The following is a 25,361-nucleotide window of genomic DNA, read 5'->3' on the forward strand; positions in this document are numbered from 1 at the left end:
TCCTATTTCAAAACCCTTTGTTGTTGCTTCTGTGATCCCTGTTTGTAATCCAAAAAGTTATGTCTTAAAATCTCTACTGTCTGCATGCTTCCAAAATTAATGAACTGTATATGTCCATTTCTATATATCTCAGCGCTCTATCCTGTTGTCCTTAGCTGCTGGTTAAAAATCCCTGCACACATCAACATATCATTATTATTTTTTGGTATACTAGTGCACCAATTAAATTCATTATTTTGTGTTATCTCTTCATGATTTTTTGTTGGTGAGTTTTGATCGGTGATCTCCACCTCATGTAGTTTTAAATTTACAATTCATTTGTTCAAGCTTTTTAACACCTTCAAAGGATTGGCTGTTTTTTGTTGGAAGACCCTCACATTCTTTTCTTGCCATATATAATAGCAGGAAATAATAAAAATAGAAAAAAATAATAATTTAGACTTGGTTTTATTCAAGAGTGAACCTAAGTTATAACACCAGCTTAGGAGTGATATGTCACTCTAGTTTTCAGTCATAGCCCCAATGGTCTTGCTGCATAAATTCTTTTGCTCAGGCACATGATACAAACACATGTTAGATTGTTTCATTTTCCGCCCCGCATAGCTCACGTTCTTTAAATGGAGTTTTCAATGTAATTTTTTCTACATAAGTTAAGCAATAAGTTTTAATTCCAATATTTAAAAAGTGAGTTACATGTAAAAAACTTGTTAATATTATTTATATATATATATTTTTTTTGGTTAAAGTAAAGTAATGATATTTAATTATATATTATTTTATTGTTTTATGGTCATGGTGAAGGTTTTGGAAAAATCTGCCCGAGTCCAACCCAACCCAAAATTGTTTCTTTTCCGTCCAGGAATCTCCGGGCCATGTGCTTTAGCAGCCTTTTTATTCCTTGGGGGGGGGGGCGGGAAAACTGCTCCTTGTGAAAAGAACTCTCTCAATCGTAGATTAATTCTCTCGCCCATTTGCAAAATTGACGAAGTGCAGAACCAAATACGATATCGTTACACGTCTTTTCTTTGTTTCCTCTAGAATCAATTCCCCCTCTTGAGTTTGTCTTAAATTGTCATTCTTTCTTTCACTGCCCACATTAAAGTTTCTCTCCCTCTCTCACCTTCTCTGATCTGGTTTAGCCATGAACTCCTGTGACTCTCAATCCTGCAATTCTGAAACTCAGCTTTTGGCTGTTATTTTGGATTTGGATGGGACCCTTTTAGACACAGGTTATTTATTGTCCCTTTTCTGTATGTTCATCAGTTTCTTTGTTTGTTCATTTTATTTATTCATTCTTTTATTGATCCCCTGGTGATTCTTTGCAGAAAAAACAACAAAAAACATAGTCAAGGACTTCTTGGCAAAATATGGTAAGGTCCTGGATAGAGAGAAGGAAGATAACAGGTTGGGTCAGATGCATAAAGAATCAGCAGCTTCCATTGTTAAGGACTATGACCTTCCATTGACACCTGATCAATTTTCCCTGGAGATCATGCCTATGTATAAGGAGAGGCAAGCCTTTATCTTTGTGCTTCTGCTGTCTCTGTTTATATATAATATTTTCTATTATTTGTCCTTGCAAATTCTTATTTATAGAAGTACACAAAGAACATTGAACAGATGAACAGAGCCTTCATAGCTGCCTGCACCATTTCCCTACTTATTGTTTTTTGTGATTTTCGTAAGAATTATATGATCTCTTTATACTTTTCAGGAATGATTAAAATGACCTAATCCCGTCAGGGCCATACTTTTTTTCTCTGTGTAGTACCAATTCTGTCAGTTATGTCCAGGGGGGGGGGGGGGGAGCGATGACCTAAACATATATTAGCAGCAGGTTTTGGTTGTAGAATCTCATCTGATCAAACTTGTATGATTACCTTAAGAGATCAATTGGAGGAATATCCTTATCAAGAGCACTTTAGCACTTAAATTTAAGAGCATATCAATTTGTACCAAATAAGCCCTCAGGTATTCCCTGTTGTTATGTTCAAAAGCCTTGTAGATAGGCTTCTCTTAAGAGAGGTACACTTGACAACCAAAACTCAAAGCCTTCTCTTGAGGTTCACTACTTCAAAGTAGGACTTAAGCTGCATAGCCTAACCTTTGCTACAATCATATATTGCTTCATAATGGAAAATTAAATCCAGCTTTCAAGGAATATTCTTCTTACCATTTTGTCAAAATAAAAAAAGAAGAAATGCATTTTTTGGGTTTTAATTGGTAAGCACTTTTAAGCATCTACATGATGGTGTCCTATAGTTGATATTGTCTCAGGATTTTTAATATGGTTTTACTTTGATTACTGGTGTTTCTCTAGGTGGCCACTGGCCAAAGCTCTTCCTGGTGTTAATCGCCTTCTCATGCATCTACGTAAGCATGGAGTTCCATTTGCTCTAGCTTCGAATTCCATAAGGAAACATATTGACCAAAAAATCTCTCTACATGAAGGTTTTTTCATCTTCACTTTATAAAATGCTTTTACTAGTGGAAAGAACTTTCTACTTATTATTCCTCTGATTTTTTATATAAATCATTGTCATTATGTGCTTCATTGGTATCTTAAAATGTATAAAATATTTATCCATAAATTTCTTATTTAATTCAAATCATTTTGTCAAGCTTGCCATTGGGAATGGAAGCTGTCCATGCTTTATGGACAAGAAAATAGTTGTGGAATTTTCTCCTTTTCCCCCCCCCCCCCTTTTATTTCAAATCATTTTGTGTATATCTCATTGTCATGTAGTTATGTCAAACAATCAACAATCCCTTGGAAACTCTTATGAATCATCCTTTCCTGCAGTGATGTAGACTGCCAATATTTTTGTGACCAGTAGACTACCATCTTGAATAGTCTAGTGATATGAACATGACTTAAGATTAGTAAATGTTGTAGGAGAATAAATGATATGAACACTCAAGACAAAGAAACTGAATGGGAAATTTTTGTTTCAAACTGCTGTTGACCATTTCATTATACCATAGGATGTGTTTAAGGAAAATCTGAAAACAATAGAACTGGTGGAAGATTTTTTTTTTTTTTTTTTTTTTTTTGAGGTGCTGATCTTGCATTCTACATGTGAAATCTAGTATGGATGTCCAACAAGGGACATCTCCACGTAGATTGAACTGATAGATAATTTGTGTATATGAAAGTTCTTTACATAACAGTAACATTCTTTACTCATTGTACATATGTATCTTATCATCACTGGAAAGAACTGGCTTGATCAAATTTTGCATAATAATTCTTAATATTTTTCTTCTAACTAACTTGTAAATATGATCGCTGATATAGTTTGTATATTACCGACTTCATTGATGGAAATAATATATTTACCAACTTTATCATGGTATGATGCTTGCTGGTTCAAAAATAGTTATCAGAATTCTTGAGTCAAGTGTTTATGGGAATAAGATAGGATTGGTGATTTATAATTTCTGAACAGAAGATAGTACAAATATAGAAAATTTATTGGTCTGAGATGACCAGATACTGATGTTCAGACCAACTGAACCTTGTCAATATCATTCTAAAAGTTGATTTTTCTTCTTACGAAGAACAGAACAAAAGGGTGTCTTCAGGTGTCTTGCTTTGTAATTAATGATTGTAGTAGCAGTGAGGTTTCCAAAACCCTGAAGTGGACCAGTGGTAGGAGCCTCAAGCACTAGGTATGCCCTCTAGTTTACCTTTTAAAGGAAAACTTGTATTCTTTGATGACAACCCATCATAAGATCTTTGCCTATCTGTTTTCTGTTCTTTGTAATCACATGAACAAGATGTTCAACTCATGGGTCTACAACCTACATTTTCTTGTTTATGCTACTACCAGAGCCCTTGTTGAACCTTTTTCACCCTATGACTAACAATCACCCTAACAATATGAATTTGAATGCTTAGAGAAACTCAATTGTTTTGGCTTGCAACTATTCTTGATATTCCCAGTGTTCCCCCTCAATTTACCAAATTGATTTATCAAATATCAATAAATTCATGACTGAAATTAAATTATTTTTGTTTTATTTTGTGATCTTTGGTAAATAACCCTATGGTTGTCACTTAACATTAGTTTCAGCTGAATATACTGTTAATATTTTGGCCCTGTTGAAACATAAGCATTGCAATTATATTGACTGAAACTGTTGAGGATTATTTCTGTTCACCCAAATATAATGTTTCTCTGTCTTATGTTCCTTGGACATTTGGTTTGTTGAATTTTTTTACTGCACTTTTGCATAATTTTCTAGCTCATGATTTTGATCATCAATTGTTAGATTTTCCATGATTAAGAACCTTGTTATGTGTTTGAATGTTCTTCCTTAGTCAATGATTTTTTCTATTTTGTGTCTGTTCATCAGTGTGGACTAGATTCCAATACCTTTGGTTGCTTCAATGGTTAGACAAAAGGTTGTCTCCTTTATCAACCAAAGTTCAAGATTTGGTGTTGGCATAGTGCCCCTCTCATCAGAAAGTTGTCTAGATCTCTTCTATTGCAACATATTAGCATGATGTTTCCTGTGATATATGTTGGTTCATATAACCCTGTTACAAATTTTAGAATGAGGTCTGGTTGGCTTGTGTGAATCCTTTTTTCTCCCATTATCAATTCAATGTGACCTTCTGCTATGATTTCTCTAGGATGGAGGGAATCGTTTTCTGTAATTCTTGGAAGCAATGAAGTCAATTCTGGGAAACCATCTCCTGACTTGTAAGACTCTAGAGCATGTTGATATTTACACATTTACTATGTAAAGGAAGAATATTATTTGGTCTCATTGTTGTTGTCATTGTTTTCTTTTTTTTTTGAATACTTGTTTAGATTTCTAGAGGCAGCAAAGAGGATGGGTGTAGATCCATTGAGATGTCTGGTCATTGAAGACTCATTGTAAGTTAGCTCAAATATTTGTTTTCAAATTTTCATAACATATTTTGGGTTATTTATTTGGTATAAAAGTAGCTCTATCAGATGTTTCACTGTTTTATGTCCTAACAGAAACTCTAGAATTCAAAAAGTACATTTAATCTGAACATTTTAAGAAGTATCTGTCGATGTCCTAGGTTCATAGCACACAGTACAAGCTTGTGCCTGTTCCTCCAATATATGCAAGAAATAATTTAAGCTCCATTTTGAAATTGTTCTTCAATGCATGCCACTGCCAGTTATGGACTTCAAAGTTGCACTATATTGTGGCAATAGGTCACACAAAAGACATGGGGGAAATGAAACATATGATCTATTATAGTTTCTTGGAAATTATTCTAATACATGCGTAGCTACCCTGGACACAGCCAGATTAGCATTGAAGATAGCACTAATTGAACCTTAGTTTTCTTGAAGCACCTGAGCACCCAGCATTCTGCTCAAGTACAACAAAGCCTGAAGTTGGCTTACTCACAGATGGAGTATCACTAGATAATTTTCAGAATTGAGACTTCCGAATCCAATAACTCAGAAGAAAATGTTGCTTTCATTTTTGTGAGGGATTTATGCACCATCCCGCTATTCTCCTCACAATTTTTGTCGAAATAAATGATCTGGATGGTACAGTTCTCAATTTTATAGCGCTTAAGGAAGGATTTGGAAGCTGAAGTATGGAGTCTCTGCTTTGACCCCTAAATTGGAACTCAACTTAACCAAAATAAAGAGGGATATCCCAGAAAGGGGAGCACATCTTACCATGTTCATTCCAGATTGGTTCCCATTCTTTTTCTGACTTTGGCAGGATGACCCACTACTATCACGAACATTATCTTCACTTGATATTGGAAAGTTTAGTCTTTCTTCACATCCACAATGAGAGACTTAGATTCTTGACAAATTAGCCACAACCCATTCCCGAAAAGAAGGTCTCAAGACAGCACCTTTGTCTATCTGATAACGTCTCTTATCAACTCTGGTGACTATATTAAACCTGCAGTTGCAATATTTAGTGTAAGCTAAGCTAATGAATATTTTCCTGTGACATTTTACTTGGAATGTTCCTACATAATGTGCCATTATTGCTGTACTTATAATTGCACTCATCAACACTTATTCTTTAATCTTCCAATAGATGATTAACCTTTTATGCTAATGCCTGATTTTTTATCTAGGCCTGGTGTTATGGCTGCAAAGTCGGCTGGAATGAAGGTAGTAGCTGTTCCATCGCTCCAAACTCAAGCTGATCGTTATTCAGTAGCGACTTGTGTGCTTCATTCCCTTTTGGAATTTCGGCCTGAGATTTGGGGTCTTCCTGCATTTGAAGATTGTACATATCTATTCGTTTGCTCTTTATTTTCTGTGTCACAAGCTCTAGCCAATAAATGGAGTTTCTGGTTGTTCTAATGATTACAGGGGTGGAAAATGCTTTGCCAATTGAACCCATGTATGTGAAAGCTGTAGCGTGTGATGGGTTTCTGAGTGAAATTTCAGGTCAGGTGGATCTACTGCATACACTTTCTCTTAAAATCACTGAGTGTGGTGATTTCTCTCAAATACTTATTCTAAATTTTAAGCATTCTTTTGGAATACTCAACAAATTGTCCCTGGTGAAACATGGTACTTCCATTGCTATATCTGAACCATATGATCCTCGGTATTTCCCTTAATTTCTCAATTTTATACTTTTACTTCTTCCCTTTGTTTCATCATGGCTGGGTTGATCAGTCATGAGTTCCATTCTCCAAAACAATTCTTTCCCTAACTGTGTTATTGTATGGGTAGAACAATTTCATTAGCAATAGAGAGGACTCATACACTACACATGCCTAATCCTTATGGATTCAAAATTCCTCCTGTTGCACTGCCTACTTAATTTCTTTTTCCTTTTGAATTGTAACAAAATCAGATGATGATTCAACAACTCTTCCTGATCAAATTTCGGGAGTCTTCTTCGGTTGGACTAAACTTGGCACGTCTGGGATATTCAAAGCTGTGGTGAGCATTGGGTGGCATGGTCATTCAGTTGCAGCAAAGAGATTAATTGTGGGTAACAAACCCATGGACTAATGATATTTAACCTTCAAAATGATTCCTTCTAGCGACATTGCAGAATTGTCAATTGCTTTCATGGTTTTTCTTGCAGTGAATCAGTTCATAATATTTTGCTTTTTACTTTCTGCAGCTTCCATATCTCATTGATGAAACAGAAGAGACAACAAATCAGCCATGGCAGCTTCTGCTTGTTGGATACATAAGGGAGCTGAGTGGAAAGGTACGTAAGAGGTCACTTGTCATTAGCTTACAGTAACAATTTTGACTCTTTCAGGGTGAAACTTGCATTCTCACTGGAGTATTTGCATGGATGTAGGGGAAAACTTCCCTGAACATAGAAATACTTGAAGAAGATAAGTCCATTGCCATGGCTGCATTGGATCTTCCAGTGTTTTCCCATCATAGAGGCAGTACTTTCTTAGCAGAAGAAGCTTGAGGGAACAAAGAGAAGGTTGTAGTGAGGACCTAATCTGTACTTTTAACTGTATTATTCTTGTTTTTGTTGAGAAAGATATGGCAAATTATATACAATTTGGCAGATGTTATGGGGGAAAACTTGTTTACTACAAATAGTTTAGAGGCATTTTCTTCAAATAATTTGTAACACTCATTTTTAATTCAGGCAAATCTAGTCATTGCAAATGTGTATTTGAAAAATGCACAAGACAAGGACAATTTTTTTGTAGTGATATTCAAATGATTTATTATAAATTTCACGACACCCCAAGATAATTAGCGAAAAGCATAGAGACTCCAAAGCTATGCTGCTTTCGCCCCTTTTTTTGTTAGATCTGTTGATTAGTTAAAAGATATGACGAATACACCCTTAGTTTTATCATTCTATATCTTATAATATAAAATGATGAAAAAAGGAAGAAGGAACTCATGGAGGAAGAAAGAAGTGGAAATTTAGGGTTCTATTGTACTAAGGACAACACTATAAAATCACAAGCAATTAAGAGCGTCTTAGGAATTATAAATTTATCTAATCATGACGTAATAATGTTTATTGATGGACTATTCTATTGTGCAAATGTAAATTTTTTTTTTTGGCGGGGGGGGGCGTCATTACCAATTTGGCATCATTTTGGATGTCTACTTTTCGCCAATCATCTTGGGGGTGTCATTGAAAGTTTTTCTTTATTTTATCTCAGCATCTTAACTTTTAGAATAAGACGATGAACAATCAAAAGGCAATGTCAAGTTCTAAATGCACCTATATAGGTGTTATTTAGATAGTTTTATTTAAGGAAAAGTACTATTGTTCCCTTGAATTATAATGAAATTGCTTATCAAACCTTGTAGTTTCAAAATTACTATACCCCCTCACTTCAAACGGCATTAAGTGTTCTTTAGGTGTTATTATAGATAGCCCATTATGCTCTTCATTCTAATTACTGATGTCACATCCCACCCAGCTAGTATCGGACTTACCCGAGTACTCATGGATGTGATTCATAAACATAAGGACCTTGGTTTAAAGCCAATCCATAGCCACATCATACACAATAGCATAAGTAAAAGAGCAAGCATTTAAAAGTATCAATATAATATTATTATAGTTATCCAAAATTAAAAGTCAGAGTTAGTGGAAGTCTAAGTTTAAAGTGTCCTAGATTAGGGTAATGCAATCCCAATCAAACTCCATCACGTCCCTAAAAATAATCACATAGTGATCAAAAGGGTTGAACACCATAAGAGCAGTCCATGCATGGACAAAAATCACCATGGGCTTCCACATCTGCGTTCGCTGGTATATCATACAGATCCAACAACACCGGATACTCCAGAATGGTGGAGTCCTCAGATCCTGTCAAAGAATCTAAAGAAAAAGAGTTTTCACATCAGATGAGTTCCAATGTGTAACGCCCCAATCTCCATGTAAGGAGAAAGCCATCATTGATCAAGGATCAACGTTACTTAGGTAGTGAACCAATATACATTGAGAGGGTTATTCATAGACTATGTGAATAAATAAAACCCGCCAAGAATACAATACACCGTAGCAAAAATTATTCAAATATAAATCTAAAATGCTTCCATGAATTGTCTCATAGTTGTAAAGAAATTCAAGTAAACATCTAAATGCTAGGAATTACAACGAATAGAAATTTTCAAAATTATTCTATCCTAAGAAATGTAGTAGACATGATCTTGATCTTCATCCTCCAAATATCCATCATCCCTCTGATCAAGTCCATAATATGTAGAAGTAAAGGGTACGTTTTGGAAAGAAACTTAGCAAGTATAACCTAACATATATCAACAGTTTCCTTTCTATTTATATTTGCTATTTAATTAAATAATAATCTTATACAAATAACATTAACTAACATGTATAAAAGAGGGGGAAAAAAGAAAGAAAGAAAGAAAGAAAGTCATAACATGCCCAATGATATGGATGAGACTCAATGATGCTAAGAATTTATAAATAAACCACACCCTCACTAGTCTAGGGTCGATAAGATGTCCCATGCTATTACATGGCATGCGCGTGTTATATAGCCCAACATCCATCTACCCTAACCAAACGTTTCCAAACTCAATGTATGTTCCATGCGGTTACATGGTCTACGCGAGTTACACTTCCCTAACATACATTCTTGTTTAAAAACACAATTACCATCCCATAAGGATACATGGTCTAAGGTCAATAGGATGTCCCATGTTGTGGTCTGCGCGCATTACACAACCCAACATCCACTTACCATAATCGAATATTTTGGAATCAATGTATGTTCCATGACATTACATGGTTTGCACACGTTACATAGCCTTAACATACATTCCCATCCAAAACATTTATTAACTCAACATCACATATAGTGCTAATATATGGATGTCAACGGAGTGGTTTCGGGCAGTTTTCGAGCTCAAAAACACCTAGCCCAAACACGGCTGGTTTGCAAAATATGATTTCGGGCCAGTTTCGGATTGGTGCGGTTTGGGTTCGGGCTAACTAACAGTTTGTGATAACAGTCTATACTTGGGTTCACTAATAGTTTGGGTTAACAATTTATGGTATGCAAGAAAAAGAACAAAAAGAAATAGTTGAGCATCCTGCAACAAGAACCAAAATTCTATGAAAAGCAAAATTGCTATTGATTGATTTCCATTAAAAAATAAAAAGTCATTCCACGTTGTAGAAATCCCACCCACCTTATAGAAATCAAGAACCTAGATAGTAAGTAGTAACATAGAAACTGCAAGCTCATTCCTCAGGCTCCACCGGATAGTCCTCCTGAAACAAATCTTCAAACCAAAACCCTTTTAAATTACAACTTGTGCTATGATTGATTGTCTTGAAATTGGGTTCTTGCTTTGTGAGAATGTTGATTTTTCCCCCATTTATGAAATCCATCTCTTTTATGGATTGGTATTTAGTTTGATATGCAAAAGAAATACCTTTAGATTGGATAAATATTTACTTAATTTAAACAAACTTGGTACATTCAATTGGACATTCATACTTAATCCTTCTAATTGTTCCTTACGAGTAGTAGAATGACTATTTGATCTTTGAATTCATGCTCTTTTCTGATAGTCTATACCAACTACCTAGTGGTAATATAATGATTCAAACAATATTTAATGTAAAATTATAGAACGGGTTATAACAAGCTGTGGTTTGGCTTCGGGCTGGTGTGGGCTCTACCACCCTCGGCCCAAATACAACCCATTAAGGTTTTGTTCGTGCTATAACAGGCTGGTGCAGTTCGGTTTTAGCAAATTGACACCCCTATGCTAATATATAATCACGACATGTCTTCAAGAATCATATGCAAACAACGCAAAATCATATGGAAAAATGAACTTTTGATATAGTCCATTATTACAAATTGATACATATAACAATAAACAACACAATAAAACATAAATCTAAAGACACATTCATGCTTATAGAACATATTAGTAAATTCAAGGATGAGATTAATTACTGATAGATCATGATAATCTCATAAAACATAATCTAAAAGAAATACATATTTATACTCAAAGACAAGATGCTAATAAATCAAGATAGGCATAATCTAAAATGTATTCATACTCAAGATCAAATTATTAAATAAAAAGAACAAATCATTTACTAAGAAAATTATGTAAATTGAACATCATCTAAAACGTATTCATAATCAAGATCGAATTATTAAATAAAAAGAACTAATCAATTATTAATAAATTGTGTAAATCTAACATTATTTAAAACGTATTCATACTCAAAATCAAATTATTTAATTTAAAGAACATATTATTTACTAATGAACCATATAAATCTAGTAATCATCTAAACACATTTATACTCAAGATCAAATTATAAATTGAGGAAAAGAATCAATCACTAAGAAGTCATGTAAAACTATAAACCAGATCGTAGAAAAAGAAAACAATAACATGTTGAAAGTATGAAAATTGTACTTATTGTAGCGAAATCACAAAAAGAATAATCATCCTTAGATAGAGAGCCTTCAACGCTCTATATTATCCTCTTTTATTCTTTTCGTCTCTATTATTGCTTGATCAATATGGGTTTTCAATTCTCTTGTCTAATATACTCACCATCAATTTCTCTCTTCCCTCAATATTCTTCAATATTCCCTCAATATTCTCTCCTCCTAAATTCACACATTTTCTTGTATTCCCATATATACTTAGTTTCTCTTAATATTCCCTCCATATTCTTTCCTCTTAAATTCCCACATTTTCTTGTATTCCCATACTTAGTTTTCTAGATATTTGCTTCCCTTTTCTACAAATTTGATTCCCATATTTATAGGATATTCACATATCTTTTTCTACCAATTTGATTCTCATATTTGCTCTCACGCATGTAATACTTGATTTGTCTTTTATTCCCCTATTTATGCATTACTCCCTATTTATGCAATATTTGCTTTGTCTTTTATTCCCCTTTTTCATGAAATATTTTCATTCCCTTATTTATGTTTTTTACCTCCACGCATGGAATTCCAAATTAGATCTGGGTGGGGTCAAAACAATACCAAAATGTCTAATATAATTTATGTGAAATCCCACCTAACCCTAACTTAGACACCCTATTTGTTTTGGATGAAGAAGAGCTTAATTGATGCTTGACCTTGAAGTTGGACCTTGAGTACAGTGTTGATATCTTTGGAAGATCCTAGGAAGTCAGGTTAGACCTTTCCTTTAGTGTAGATCCGAAAACTCGAAGTGAAGGAAGAAGTCTTTGTGGGCCATCTCAGTGGAACACTTGGCGTTTGACCCAAAACCCATGGAGATTGATGATGGATTTCCCTATTTGGAAACCTTGTTTGATTTGGAGAAAAAACTACTTCTTGGTGTTGAAGAGCTTGGTTGATGGACTTGAGGCCTAGTTGGACATGTTTTGGAAGGTCCCTTAATGCTAGGTAAGTCTCTTGTTGAGTTGGGAGAAGCCCCATTGAAAATTTTGAGGTTTGGAGCTTCAGTTCCCTATTTTGGGCTTGCTGTACCCAGCCAAGTTGCCCAGTGATAGGGGCAGTTTTGTAAAACTCTATTTTTAGGGTTTTTGATGCTCTTTATATTAGAACTTCGTGGATTCAGCCCCTTATGTTCCTAAGCCTTTGGAGAACGTGGGAAGGACCTTAGAACCTTCTCTTCGAAACCAAGGAAGATCCCCAAGCATCCGTTAGAGTTTCTCTGTCGAATCTTCTTCTACAAGGTTAGTAATCGATCTCTTTCTTCTTTGATCTACTCTCTCTACTATTTCTTCTAAATGTTTTGATTGTGAGGAAGGTATTACACTATTGTAATGACCTATTCTCTGATCCTCATAGTCTTAGAGTGAATCCCCATTCACTCTATGTTCTCTTGAAGTCATATGATGAGTTTCCTATATTTTGATCTTGCATGAGACCATAAGTTACTCCCTCTTTGATTTCTATCTACCTCTGTGATTGTGAGGAAGGTCTCATGACATTCTTATTGACCATTCCTTATATCCCCATAATTTTTGGGTGAATCCCTTTTCCCTCTTATACTTTGAGAATCTACTGTTGGTTGATTTTGAAGGAAAATTTTAGGGTAATCTTCAAGAATGGGTATCCATTCGAAGACCTTGATTTATTTTTCATGTTAGACCCTTCCCAATGCCAATTCTTGATTTTGAAATACTGTTCTTTCTTTCCTAGAGTGAATCCCCATTCTTTCTAGTCTTTCCGTGAGATACATGAACTGTCTTCGGTAAAACCCTAATTTTGTGGTTCGATTAAAACTATTATTCATTGACCATGTTTTATGCTTAGACCTTCATAGATAGTCTTAGTATGTTTCTGGGGAACTCCCCTTCAAATTTCGGAGTAATCGGACTTCAAACGAAGAAGTTATGACCGATTTAGGGTTTTCTATCCGTACTGTACATTGCAGGTCGATTACCTTGAGCGACCCAGCCAACCTGCCCACAGAGCCAGTAACTCCAATTTTGCTCTGTTTTGCTTCCGTTTCATCTCCAATCGTTAGGGTTTGTTCCTTATGTTCAGTACATGTTTGTTTAGGGTTATTTTGGTGATTTTGGACTTGCCAATTGATCTCTTTCTTGAAGTTTACGAAGTCGAATTTAAGGTGAGTATGTTCACTCACAATATGTATATTTACATGCTTTGTTATGCTAAGACTTAAATGCATGAATTAGCTACTGTTGTTTTACTTTCTTTACATTATATTACTTCTGCAATTACAGTTGGTTACTCATATTGTGATTTACATACTGGATTCAATTATGAATGATGTGAATGTGATTTGGACTTGATTGTGATATGTATGAAAGCATGATGTGATGTGAATGCCTAGGTTGTGGTTGGAGAATGGGGAATGCCCTTTTAGTGTTTTTGTCATTGGCCACCAGTGGAGGTGGTATAGGACGCATTCCTATGGTGCCCCTTGGCGCTTTCCTTGATTACTGATTGGCATACCTAGGGCATGTCTAGAAGTGTTTGGCTATGAATACTGTGAAACCCAGCCTTAACCTTGACCCGGAAACCCTGTTGTTTGTAGGTTCAATAACCTGGAGTAAAGGAAGAAGTCAACTGTGGGCCATCTCAGTGGAAGATATGAAGTTTGACTCTGAACCCATGGATGTTGATGTTGGTGTTCCAATTATGGAAACTTGCTCTGATCTAGAAAGGAAATTGTACCTGACTGAAGATGAGATTAGTTGAAAGACTTGGAGTATTATCTGACTTGGTTCGAATGAAGGCATTTCTACACCCTAGGTATGTAAAATCTCTTTAGGTTTGGTGTTCATTTGATCCTCCAATTCCCTGTTTGGGCCTTGCTGACCTGATTGGTCGATTGATTGGTCGACTGGGCTAGTCGACCAACAATGTTTTAAATTCGAGAAAATCCAATTTTAGGGTTTTTCACTTTCTATTTAAGCACACTTCGTGTTTCTTAGTATCCTTTGCCTCCAAAACACTCTGAGAACGTGGGAAGACTCGTTTGAAACTCTCTTCAGTGATTTCAAAGAATTCTCCGCAAGATCTGAAGTCTCTCATCTCCGATCTGCCAATTCAAGGTTAGTAATCTCTTCGGTGTCATGATTTATCTTTCGATCTTGTTCTTGGTCAAGATTGAGAAGAAGATGTTGCATCCTTGCAATCATCTCTTCCATGATCTCATTCTTTTCTTAAGGGTTTATGATTAGCATAGGGATCTCAACCCTAATCCTTGTAAGACCCTTTTGAAACCCTAGTTCTTCTTATGGATCTGATTTCTTAGCCGACTAAATCTAATTTTCATGACATACTTGTGTTTGATGATTACCTTTTTCTTGGATGAAATCTAAATCATCCCTAGTCTCTTCTGTGATTTCATAGTATATTTTTCGTCGAATTCTAAGGTTTTCACCCAATTGGGGAATCCATGATTTCAAATTGGAAGGTAGTGTTTTTAATTATTATTAGTGCCTAATCTTTGCTCCTTTAGTGTTAGAATACTATTCTAAAGTTTTCCTCCAAGTTTCGTGAAGTTCCGAACCCTGTAGATTGAGTTTCGGGATCAAATTTCCCGTTTTTGATTCGTACTGACCCTGTTGGTCGATTGGTTGGTCGACTGGGTCAGTAGACCAACCAATTGACCAATGAAGTCAGAAGATTTGTTTTTCGCTCATTTTGATTCGTTTGCTCTCCAATCTTTTAGGCTTCTTTCCTAATGTTGTATCTATGATTGTTGGGGGTTTAATTGCTAAGTTTGGAACCTCTCTCTTTGATCTTTGGATTATCTTCGACGATAATTAAGGTAAGGACAGTTATTTCATAATAACATAGATCGCGTATATTTTGGTTTCTAATTTAAGAAACTCTAAGTTTAACTACTAATATTGTATTTTATACTTATGATGTACTACTGTAAGTACAGTAGCACTTTACTTATGTTTTCTTTTTCATAATTCAAGCTTATATGAAATGCTTATTATTGCATATTGTTTAATGATTGGATCATGCTTTCACATCCTCTTTTGTATGATGAGGTTTTGATTGTGTATGTCATGACTGATCTGAGAATGTGATTGAATAGGTATGATTTGGGATTGGGAAGTGTCCTTTTGACATTTCTGTCCTTGGACATTAGTGGAAATAGTATGGGATGTTTCCAATGATGCCCCTTGACACTTTCCTGGATCATTGGTTGTCATACCTAGGGCTGTCTAGCAGTGTTTGGCTAGGATGTCCCCATTATATCAGACTTGATTCGGAAAGGTATTGAGACTGAACGACCCGTGGTAGCAATGGGGGAGACATGGGCGCCCAAGACCCGTAACCAATCTGTGAGAGGACATGAATCACATTGTGGTTACCTGAAAGGGGCCATTTATTGGTAGGGTTGCATATGGATAGACTTGGGCTCATGGGCGCTCAAGACCGGTAACCAACCCGTGAGGGGACATGAGAGCTTCCCGTTTACCATATGTGGATGACCAATAGGGTTGATAAGTTCGTAGTCAGGGACTATGCTGACTCTAGTGTGAAGGATACCGGAAAGGATTGCCAGGGGCGAGGAATGGACATATCTGGAACTAAGTTGATATGACTGAGTAGATGACTTGCATTGGGCTAGGTTTAATCTTGACATGCGCCAGTACTTAGACCAATGGTGATGTGAGAGAGCGATGACCTAACCCCCAGCCATGGATTGTCCTGAGGGATGCCGGACCCATTACCAACCGATGATGAGTGATTGAGACCTTCCCAAAGAAGTATGGTGCTATGACTTAAAGCATGTCTGCCTATAGAGACCATCATACATAGAGTTTAGATGCATACATACATTATCTGTTTCATATTGCATTGCATCTTGTTATGTTCTGCAGCATGTTATTTATGTTGTTATGAGTTAACTTGCCTTGCTAAGTTCATTTGAACTCACTCCTTTTTGTGCAATATTTTTGTTAGATTATTCTATAGGTACTGACTACTATGAAGGACAATACGATGAAGCGCAAGTCGATGAAGCGTACTACACGCAAGGTGCTGGAAACTATGAAGATCACACTGATGATCCCACGAGTGATCACGTTGCGTACTATGATTAGACATAACGTAGAATGGGAACATCTGTGTTGGATTGATGAAGTCCACTATTTTGAAGATGTTATCTATATAATAGAAAACTCGTAGTTTAGTTTGACTTTCTTTCCTTATTTTCCTTTAGAAATAGTTGTAATTCTTTTTAGACTTACGTGCTACATTCCGCTATAACTGTGGAGTGAGATTCCACCTCACTCTACTTCTTTTTGATGTGCCTACATCTGGTATCATTTTCCGCACTCTAATTATACTGATATTCATTTCCTGATTTAGATCTTTTGTTTATAATATTAAACGTTGATTATTTTATGTTCATGATTATGTTATTGCATATGTGGGAGGATGATTTCCTCGATACTTGATCTTCGGGGTTGTGGATCACACACCCGGGTATGCCAGTTAGGGTACCGGCTGGGGGGATGTGACAAATACCTTGTTATATCAGACCCGTTTCAGAAGGGAATTGAGACCAAGTGACCCGTGGCAGCAATGGGGGTTTGTGGGAACTCAAAACCGGTAACCAACTTGTAAGAGGACATGAATCACATTGTGGGAGCCATTCATTGGTAGGGTTACAGTAGTAGGCTTGGGCTCATGGGCGCTCAAGACCGGTAACCAACTCGTGAGAGGACATGAGAGATTCCTGTTTACTATTTGTGGATGACCAATAGGGTTAATGAGTCTGTAGTCCGAGTTGGTTGTAGCCATAGGATATGATGACTCTAGTTGGAAGGATATCAGAAAGGATCGTGAGAGGCGAGGAATGGAAGTATCTAACCCTAAGTTGATATAACTAAGTAGATGACTTGCATTGGGCTAAGATTTACCCTGACATGCGCCAATACTAAGACCAATGGTGATGTGAGAGCGGTTACCTAAAACCCAGCCCTGGAATGTTTGAGAGGGATGCAGGACCCAATTACCACCGCAGAACCCGAGATATTGAGATGGTTAAGGGAGAGTGATTTCAGACCTACCTAGAGGAGTATGGTGCTATGACTTAAAGCATGTATGCTAATAGAGACCAGCATATGTAGAGTTAGAAGCATAATTGCATTCATTGACTCATATCATTACATTTATGCTTGCTTGAATTGTTTTTAGATGACTGTTGTGATTGAACTACTTGCTAATTTCTGTTGAGCTTACCTTTTGGGGAACATATTTTTAGATGTTTTGCAGGAACGGAAGAGAACCAGTGCGTCGGTACGGAGGATCCTTCCCTACTTGGTGCAACTTCGAAAATCCTTGGAGAAGTTCATGACTAGTGGTCTATCCGGCACACAGGTTTGGACTACATTGATGACTCCTACTGATGGCAGCCGGCATTGTCTTGTTTGCCGATGGGATCGTGAGCTAGAAGTTGACCCGAAGTTACAAGAGCACAACCCTACGGTGAAGAAGATGAAGACTAAAGAAGAAGGGGAGCCGACAAAAGATTTTGACTAGTTTATTTTGTTCTTCTAGACTTATATTTTAATTTTGATAGCTTTAGACTTTGCTTTAGATTTCGATCTACCTTCCTCGTTTGTTTGTGGGGTATATTTCCGCTATACTCTACAGTTATCTTTTGATTAGTATCTTGTTATCCGCACTCTGATGTTCTTTTGTGATCCTTTTGAGATGCTTTCTTGATTTTTATTATTAAATAACTTGAATACAATGATTTGTTCTTGCTTTTGATTATGTTATTGTGCTAAGTGGATATGATCGTTCCTAAACTTGATCTTCGGGTGTGGATCACACCTCTGGGTATTCCAGATAGGGATTGGCTAGAGGGATGTGACAATTTATGCAGCTATGAGGCATTGAACTTTGGACCTCCTTTATAAGGTGATTGTTAACCACTCAGTTAATCCTCAACTTATGATTGAATTTAGCAAATTAGTTCTAGTAAGTATGTTATCCCATACTAGTTCGGCCTTTAAGCGCAATTATTTGAATATCAATACAAAATGCCAACTACCCTTATGCATTAGTCACAGGTGTTACACAACAAATTCAGTGAAGTCAACAATATCATATACCATGCATTTAACACAAGTATAAATTATGAAGTGCAAATTAAATTTAAAGGTGCAATGTAAATGTAAATAATGCTTCTATTAATTTAACAATGCTAATCTCTATCTAGGTAGACACACATCAAGATATAGCACTAGCCTCCTCTGGGAAGTCTCACACAAACCCCAACGACACTAACCGAATTGAGTGTCACGACCAAGGTATGGGAATAACAGTCCAATCAATGATCATAGCTGGAAGGACTTGGAGTATTATTTGACTTGGTTCGAAGGCATTTCTACACACTAGGTGTGTCATTTGATTTGTGTGCAAAAGCCCTTGAGGTTTAGTACCCATTTGATCCTTCAATTCCCTGTTTGAACCTTATTGACCTGATTGGTTGATTGATTGGTCAACTAGGCCAGTAGACCAATCAATCGACCAATGGTGTGTTAAATCCAAGATAATCCAATTTTAGGGTTTTTCACTCTCTATTTAAACCTACTTCGAGTTTCTTAGTTACGGCTGCCTCCTAAACACCCAGAGAACGTGGGAAGATCTTTCCAAAACTCTTTTAAGTGATTTTGAAGATTCCTCTGCAAATCTGAAGCCTCTCATCTCTGATCTGCCAATTCAAGGTTTGTATTTCTTCTGTATTATAGATTATTCTTTCTCTAATCTTGTTCTTGATTGAGATCAGGAAGAAGATGCTGCATTCTTGCAACCATTTATTCCATGATCTCATTCTATTCTTTGAGATACATGATCATCGTTATGATCTTAACCCTAACCCTGAATATTATCTTGAAACCCTTACCCTTGTATGATCTTTTTGGAACCCTGGGTAACCTCCCATGTGAGGGTAACCACATGAGTTATATTTATGTTAATCTAAACTCTTTTCCAATGATTTTCTTGTTATCTAATTGCTAAGCAATTATTCCCTTTCATCTTGTAACCCTAGCCTTTTCATGAGAGCCATAAGATTAAACCCTAACTTCTTGGTTCAAATCAAGAACCTACCTTTTGACCTTCCTATATAGTTCTAATATGTTCTAGGAAGTTCCCCTTCGTATTTCGGATCAATCAGACTTCAAACGAAGAAGTTATGACCGATTTAATTTTTGCATTTCCGTACTGACTCGGTTGGTTGACTGATTGGTCGACTGGGTCAGTAGATCAATCAATCGACCAATGAGTAGCTTCATTTTTCGCTCTGTTTGATTCGTTTGCTCTTTGATCTTTTAGGCATCTTTCCTAATGTTGTATGTATGATTGTTAGGGGTTTATTTGCTAAGTTTGGAGTCTCTCTCTTTGATCTTTGTATTATCTTCGGCAATAATCAAGGTAAGGACAGTTATTTCATAATAACATAGATCGCATACTCTCTGGTTTCTACTTTAAGAAACTCTGAGTTTATTTACTATTCTTGTATTTTATAGTTCTGATGTACTACTATAAGTACAGTAGCACTTCATTTATGTTTTCTTTTTCATTATTCAAGCTCATATGAATTGCTTATTTCTATATTGTTTAATGATTAGATCATGCTTTTATATTCTCTTTTATATGATGACGTGTTGATTGTATATGACATGACTGATCTAAGAATGTGTTTGATTAGGTATGGTTTGGGATTGAGAGGTGTCCTTTTGACACTTCTGTCCTTCGACATTATCGGAAGTAGTATGGGATGTTTCCGGGGTTGCCCATTGACGCTTTCCCAAATCATTTGTTGTTTATACCTAGGACTATCTAGCAGTGTTTGGCTAGGATGTCCCTGTTATATCAGACCCTAGTCGGAGGGGTATTGAGACCGAACGACCCGTGGTAGCAATGTGATTCATGGCCGCTCAAGATCGGTAACCAACCCGTGAGAGGACATGAATCACATTGTGGGGGCCATTTATTGGAGGGTTGCATATGGATAGACTTGGGCTCATGGGCGCTCAAGACCGGTAACCAACCCGTGAGAGGACATGAGAGCTTCCAGTTTACCATATGTGGATAACCAATAGGATTGATGAGTCCGTAGTCCGAGTTGGTTGTAGCCATAGGATACGTTGACTCTAGTGGAAAGGATACCGGAAAGGATTGCCAGGGGCGAGGAATGGACATATCTGGACCTAAGTTGATGTGACTGAGTAGATGACTTGCATTGGGCTAGGCTTAACCCTGACATGCGCTAGTTCTTAGACCAATGGTGATGTGAGAGAGCGGTGACTTAAACCCCAGCCATGGAATGTCCCAAGGGATACCGGACCCATTACCAACCGATGATGAGTGATTTGAGACCTACCCAAAGAAGTATGGTGCTATGACTTAAAGCATGTCTACCAATAGAGACCAGCATACATAGAGTTTAGATGCATACATACATTATTTGTTTCATATTGCATTGCATCTTGTTATGATATGCTATATATTATTTATGTTGTTATGAGTTAACTTGCCTTGCTGAGTTCATTCGAACTCACTGCTTTTTGTACAATCTTTTTGTTAGATTATTCTATAGGTATTGACTACTATGAAGGATAGTACGATGAAGTGCAATTCGATGAAGCGTACTTCACGCAAGCTACTGGCAACTATGAAGATAACCCTGATGATCCCTCGAGCGATCAAGTTGCATACTACGATTAGGCGCAACGTTGTGTTGGAACATCTATGTTGGATTGATGAAGTCCACTATTTTGAAGATGTTATCTATAGGATAGAAAACTCGTAGTTTAGTTTGACTTTCTTTCTTTGTTTTCTTTTAGACTCAGTTGTAATTCTTTTTAGACTTACGTACTACATTTCCGCTGTAGCTGTGGAGTGAGTTTCCGCCTCACTCTCCTTCTTTATGATGTGATTACATCTGGTATCATTTCTGCACTCTGATTATACTGATATTCATTTCCTGATTTGATCTTTTGTTTATATTATCAAAACCTTATTTATTTCTTGTTTATGATTATGTTATTGTATATGTGGGAGGATGATTTCCTCGATACTTGATCTTCGGGGCTGTGGATCACACTCCCGGGTATGCCAGTTAGGGTACCGGCTGGGGGGATGTGACACTTCCTATGGCACCAACCAACTCATACTATGCCTCCCTTAACCTTATGGTCATCCACATATAATAGGCAGGCTACCTCATGTCCTCTCACCTAGTCCAATAAGCTATTGGTCCACCACAACCTAGTGCCACTATCACGGGTCACTTGGCTTCAATACCCCTACCGAAAGGGTGCTGCCATGATACAGGTTTCTAACTGTAAATCTAGACACTTAGAGCATATGCACATAACGTATATATGAAGTTCAAGGTACCAAGAACAATGGGCGAACACACAACTCTGGGTAGAATATACTTGTATGCATTATCCTCCCATTCCCATTATCATAATCACAATTGTAATTGAAAATAAATAACAAGGTAACAAATACAATATAAATTCATGTGACTACCCATGCATGTGAGATCCCCTAGAATCCTAACCCATTAACACATTGGTTTTAGGACTGTGAACCTGAAGCTTGAGTAAACGACGACTTTGGACCATTTGAGTTGAGCTCAAAGGTTAAAAAATGGAGCCTATGGAAGTGAATGACCACGAAGGAGACTCGACCACTCTAATGAAGTTTAGGAGGCGAGAGATAGTTAGTCGAGAAGACATTAAAAGAAGATTTTGGGATGCCTAGAAATCAATGCTAGAGGACTTAAATGTCAAGGTAAACTATAATAACCCCGTAATTCTAAAATGGGATTCGTGTTGTAGGTCCGAGTACCTGAAGTTTCATCCAGAAGAAGCTGTGGGCTATCTGGATTGAAGCCCAAGATCCATACCTTGAACCCATGGATCGGATATTGCCTGGTGAAGAACTTGCCTTATTGGGAACCTGAAGAAGATCCAGTGGAAACCCTGATGGCCTGGGTAGATGGATTTCTAGCTTGAGTCAAGTCAAGTTTCATGATGTCCGAGATCAAGGTATGAACCCCCCCATGTGTTGGTTTAAGTTAAATTGGTGTTGGGGATCTATCGGATGAGCAAAGCACTCAAGTACTGAAAAGTACTAGAGGGTGGTTGCTTAAGGCGTTTGATTGACCCAAGCCACCAGTGGTCTGGTTGAGGGATTTAAACCTTGTTTTGCCCCAACCTTTTATAAATAGTCGCCCATGGCCTAATTTTGCATTTTTTTTTTATTCGTGGAGGCTGCTGTGGACAGTTGGGAGACTGTGTACATGTGGTTGGTGGTGAAGAACCCTCGAATCGCTGAGAAGGCTTGGATCTTGCTTGGACTTTTAGATCTTTTAGAGGTTAGTTAAGAACACTCTCTTCTTACTTGAATTCTTTATTGTTAGAGAGCTATTCCTCCCTCTAAAATTCTGTAGTGGTGAGTTGGAATGTTTAGAATCCTCCTTCCCATCAATGATCTCGACTAGATCACACCTGAAGATGAAATTTTTTTTTTATCCAGATCTAGGGCTGATTTTGTTGAATAAAATGAAGTGGATTCTAGATCTTCATCTTTTGTAATCTTGAGTGTGATGACCTCTCTGGAGTTCTAAGGGAAAAATTTGGATTTGAATACCCCAAAATCAGATTGAGGATGGGTGATCAAAAGTCTGAATTTCGGACTTGGAATTCTGCCCAAAAGAGGGGCGGTCGATCAGGGCAGTCGATTGGCCCAACCAACCGCCCTAAGAGGCCGATTGGGTCACAGTGGCCATGTCAGTTTGAATTTTGCTCCATTTGAATCTCATATTTTAATGAAACTTCTTAACCCTAATCTTGGTGATCCATGAGGTTTGCCAGAGTGGTTACTTGTGAGGTTTAATGCGTTTCTCAGTAGTTCTTACACTAAGTCAGGTAAGGTTGCAATGGCATATATGATTTAACATATGATATAATAAACTGTCTATCACTTTGAATATGTATGTAGTCTTGTAACCTGCTGTAATAGTAGTTTATTTTGATTACTTGATGATGACATGATGTGGATGATGTTAGATGTATTTGGTGCATTATTTGATATGGAATGATGTGTTTGGTGCAACTATGATTAAGGGTTATCTTTATTGGGTACTCCCAGCTTGTGATATTAGGGACTGTGGCATGGGATATTATTCTCTAATGCCCCTAACACTATTATAGCTGCTGGATTTCATACCTAGGAGGTCTAGACTGCCTGGTTGGATACCCTTACATGCTACTACCCTTTCGGCAGGGGTATTGAAGCTGAATGACCCGTGATTACAATGATGTGACTCTGTTTCATCCTACAACGATAGTCAATCCGTGCGAAGACTCAGTGGTTCACTGTTAATCATGCAATGATAGGGTTGCATATGTTAGGGTTGGGCTCATGTGTCACACCCCACCCGCCGGTCTCGGTTACCCGCCCGACAACCTGTGGGAGTGATCCGCCATAGGATCCACGGTTTTAGTCTATCAACAATATTAAATACAAATAAAGATAATCAAGAGCAACAAATGTTCAATAAATGAATTAAAGGAATTACAGGAGTCCAAATACTCCAATAACAATAATAAAGGAAAGAAATAATGAATAAAAATGAATAAGAGTTCAGCAGAAGTAAACAAAAGAATTATATCAATTTCTTCCCAATTTCCTTTTCTAAGTTTAAATAGTGTTTTTCATGAATCTCAAGGTAGGGTGTCCTCCAGTTCTTCTCCATTCGCTGAGCGAACTTTCTGACCACCTTCCGTCTCTGACCATCAAAAGGTGCGATAAGCGCACTCCATGCACCCGTAGGAGCTCCTGCACATGCTATCTCTATTTCCCACTGACGGTGCCACATCTTCTTCATACGGAATGGTTCCTTCATAGGAAACCAGTCCATCTTCTTGTATAATTCCTTCTTCTGTGCAGGCTAATAAACATATACAAAATAAAGGCATGAGTTCTAAAGAACTCAGTAAGAAACAATCACAAATCCCATCAATTATCCAACAATGCCAAAATGCACAAATAATATGAATGAATGCAAAGTATGAATGATACTATGATTTCTAACTATGCAGGTCTCTAATAGTTGACATGCTTTAAGATATACACCAACCCTCCTCTAGGTAAGTCTCATCACTCTGATCCGGCAAGGACTGGCTACCTTTGTAGGGATCCTGGGAAAAAGAGAAAGTCCACACTTGGCTCTCATTTCCATGGCTGGGGTTAAGTCAACACTCTCTCACCACGACCATTGGTAATGAGTACTGGCGCATGTCGGGGTTTCTAATCCAATGCAAGGTCATACTGGTTACATGTCTACATGAAGTTCAGATACATCCCTTATGGCACCAACCAACTCGGTTCAGTATCCTTTGCAACCTAGGAGAGAGAATCCTCACGGACTGGCTACCGCTGTTGGACTCCACTCCTTAACCCTATGGTCATCCACATATTATTGGGGCGGATGCTCTCATGATTCCTCATGGCACTTGGTCCGATCCTTGGACATCCATGAGCCCAACCCTAACATATGCAACCCTACCATTTACATGACTAACAATGGACCAATGTCACATCACTGTCATCACGGGTCACTCGGTTTCAATCCCCCTACCAAAAGGGTAGTAGCATGTGGGGTACCTAGCCATGCAATTCTAGACTCTACCTAATAATGTCATCAAATAGTAATGACAGTGCTGGAGACATCAGCAGGCATGTGTCCCATTCCACAGCCTTCTGATATCCCTAGCTAAGATATCCCAAAATAGATATCTCTTCCATCAGAACCATATACCAACTATCCTCAATATATAACATTCATAATCAACACAGTATGTATGTAAACAAGACAAACAACAGTAAAATAACAAGATTTATATTT

At 37.2% G+C, this 25,361-nt stretch overlaps 1 protein-coding gene across 1 annotated transcript; it reads left to right on the forward strand.

The window, feature by feature from the left end:
- Window positions 1-842: 842 nt before the first annotated feature.
- Window positions 843-7,685, forward strand: LOC149005064 (bifunctional riboflavin kinase/FMN phosphatase-like). Its single transcript, XM_089168424.1, has 10 exons — window positions 843-1,229; window positions 1,326-1,512; window positions 2,321-2,451; window positions 4,640-4,709; window positions 4,821-4,886; window positions 6,095-6,249; window positions 6,336-6,413; window positions 6,829-6,965; window positions 7,105-7,194; window positions 7,291-7,685. Exons 1-10 carry the CDS (start codon window positions 1,142-1,144, stop codon window positions 7,408-7,410), a joined length of 1,122 nt encoding a protein of 373 aa, XP_089024550.1. The 5' UTR covers window positions 843-1,141; the 3' UTR covers window positions 7,411-7,685.
- The last annotated feature ends 17,676 nt before the right edge of the window (window positions 7,686-25,361 follow it).

The sequence above is a fragment of the Hakea prostrata genome, chromosome 9, assembly GCF_041222555.1.
Source record: "Hakea prostrata isolate BN-2017 chromosome 9, UWA_Hpros_2, whole genome shotgun sequence".
In the NCBI taxonomy this organism is placed as follows: Eukaryota; Viridiplantae; Streptophyta; class Magnoliopsida; order Proteales; family Proteaceae; genus Hakea; species Hakea prostrata.

Coding starts and splice junctions, on each gene's coding strand:
- LOC149005064 (XM_089168424.1), top strand. CDS start 1,142: ATGAACTCCTGTGACTCTCAATCCTGCAATTCTGAAACTCAGCTTTTG. Junction 4,710..4,820: donor GGGAAACCATCTCCTGACTT/GTAAGACTCTAG, acceptor ATACTTGTTTAG/ATTTCTAGAGGCAGCAAAGA. Junction 6,250..6,335: donor TCTTCCTGCATTTGAAGATT/GTACATATCTAT, acceptor TAATGATTACAG/GGGTGGAAAATGCTTTGCCA.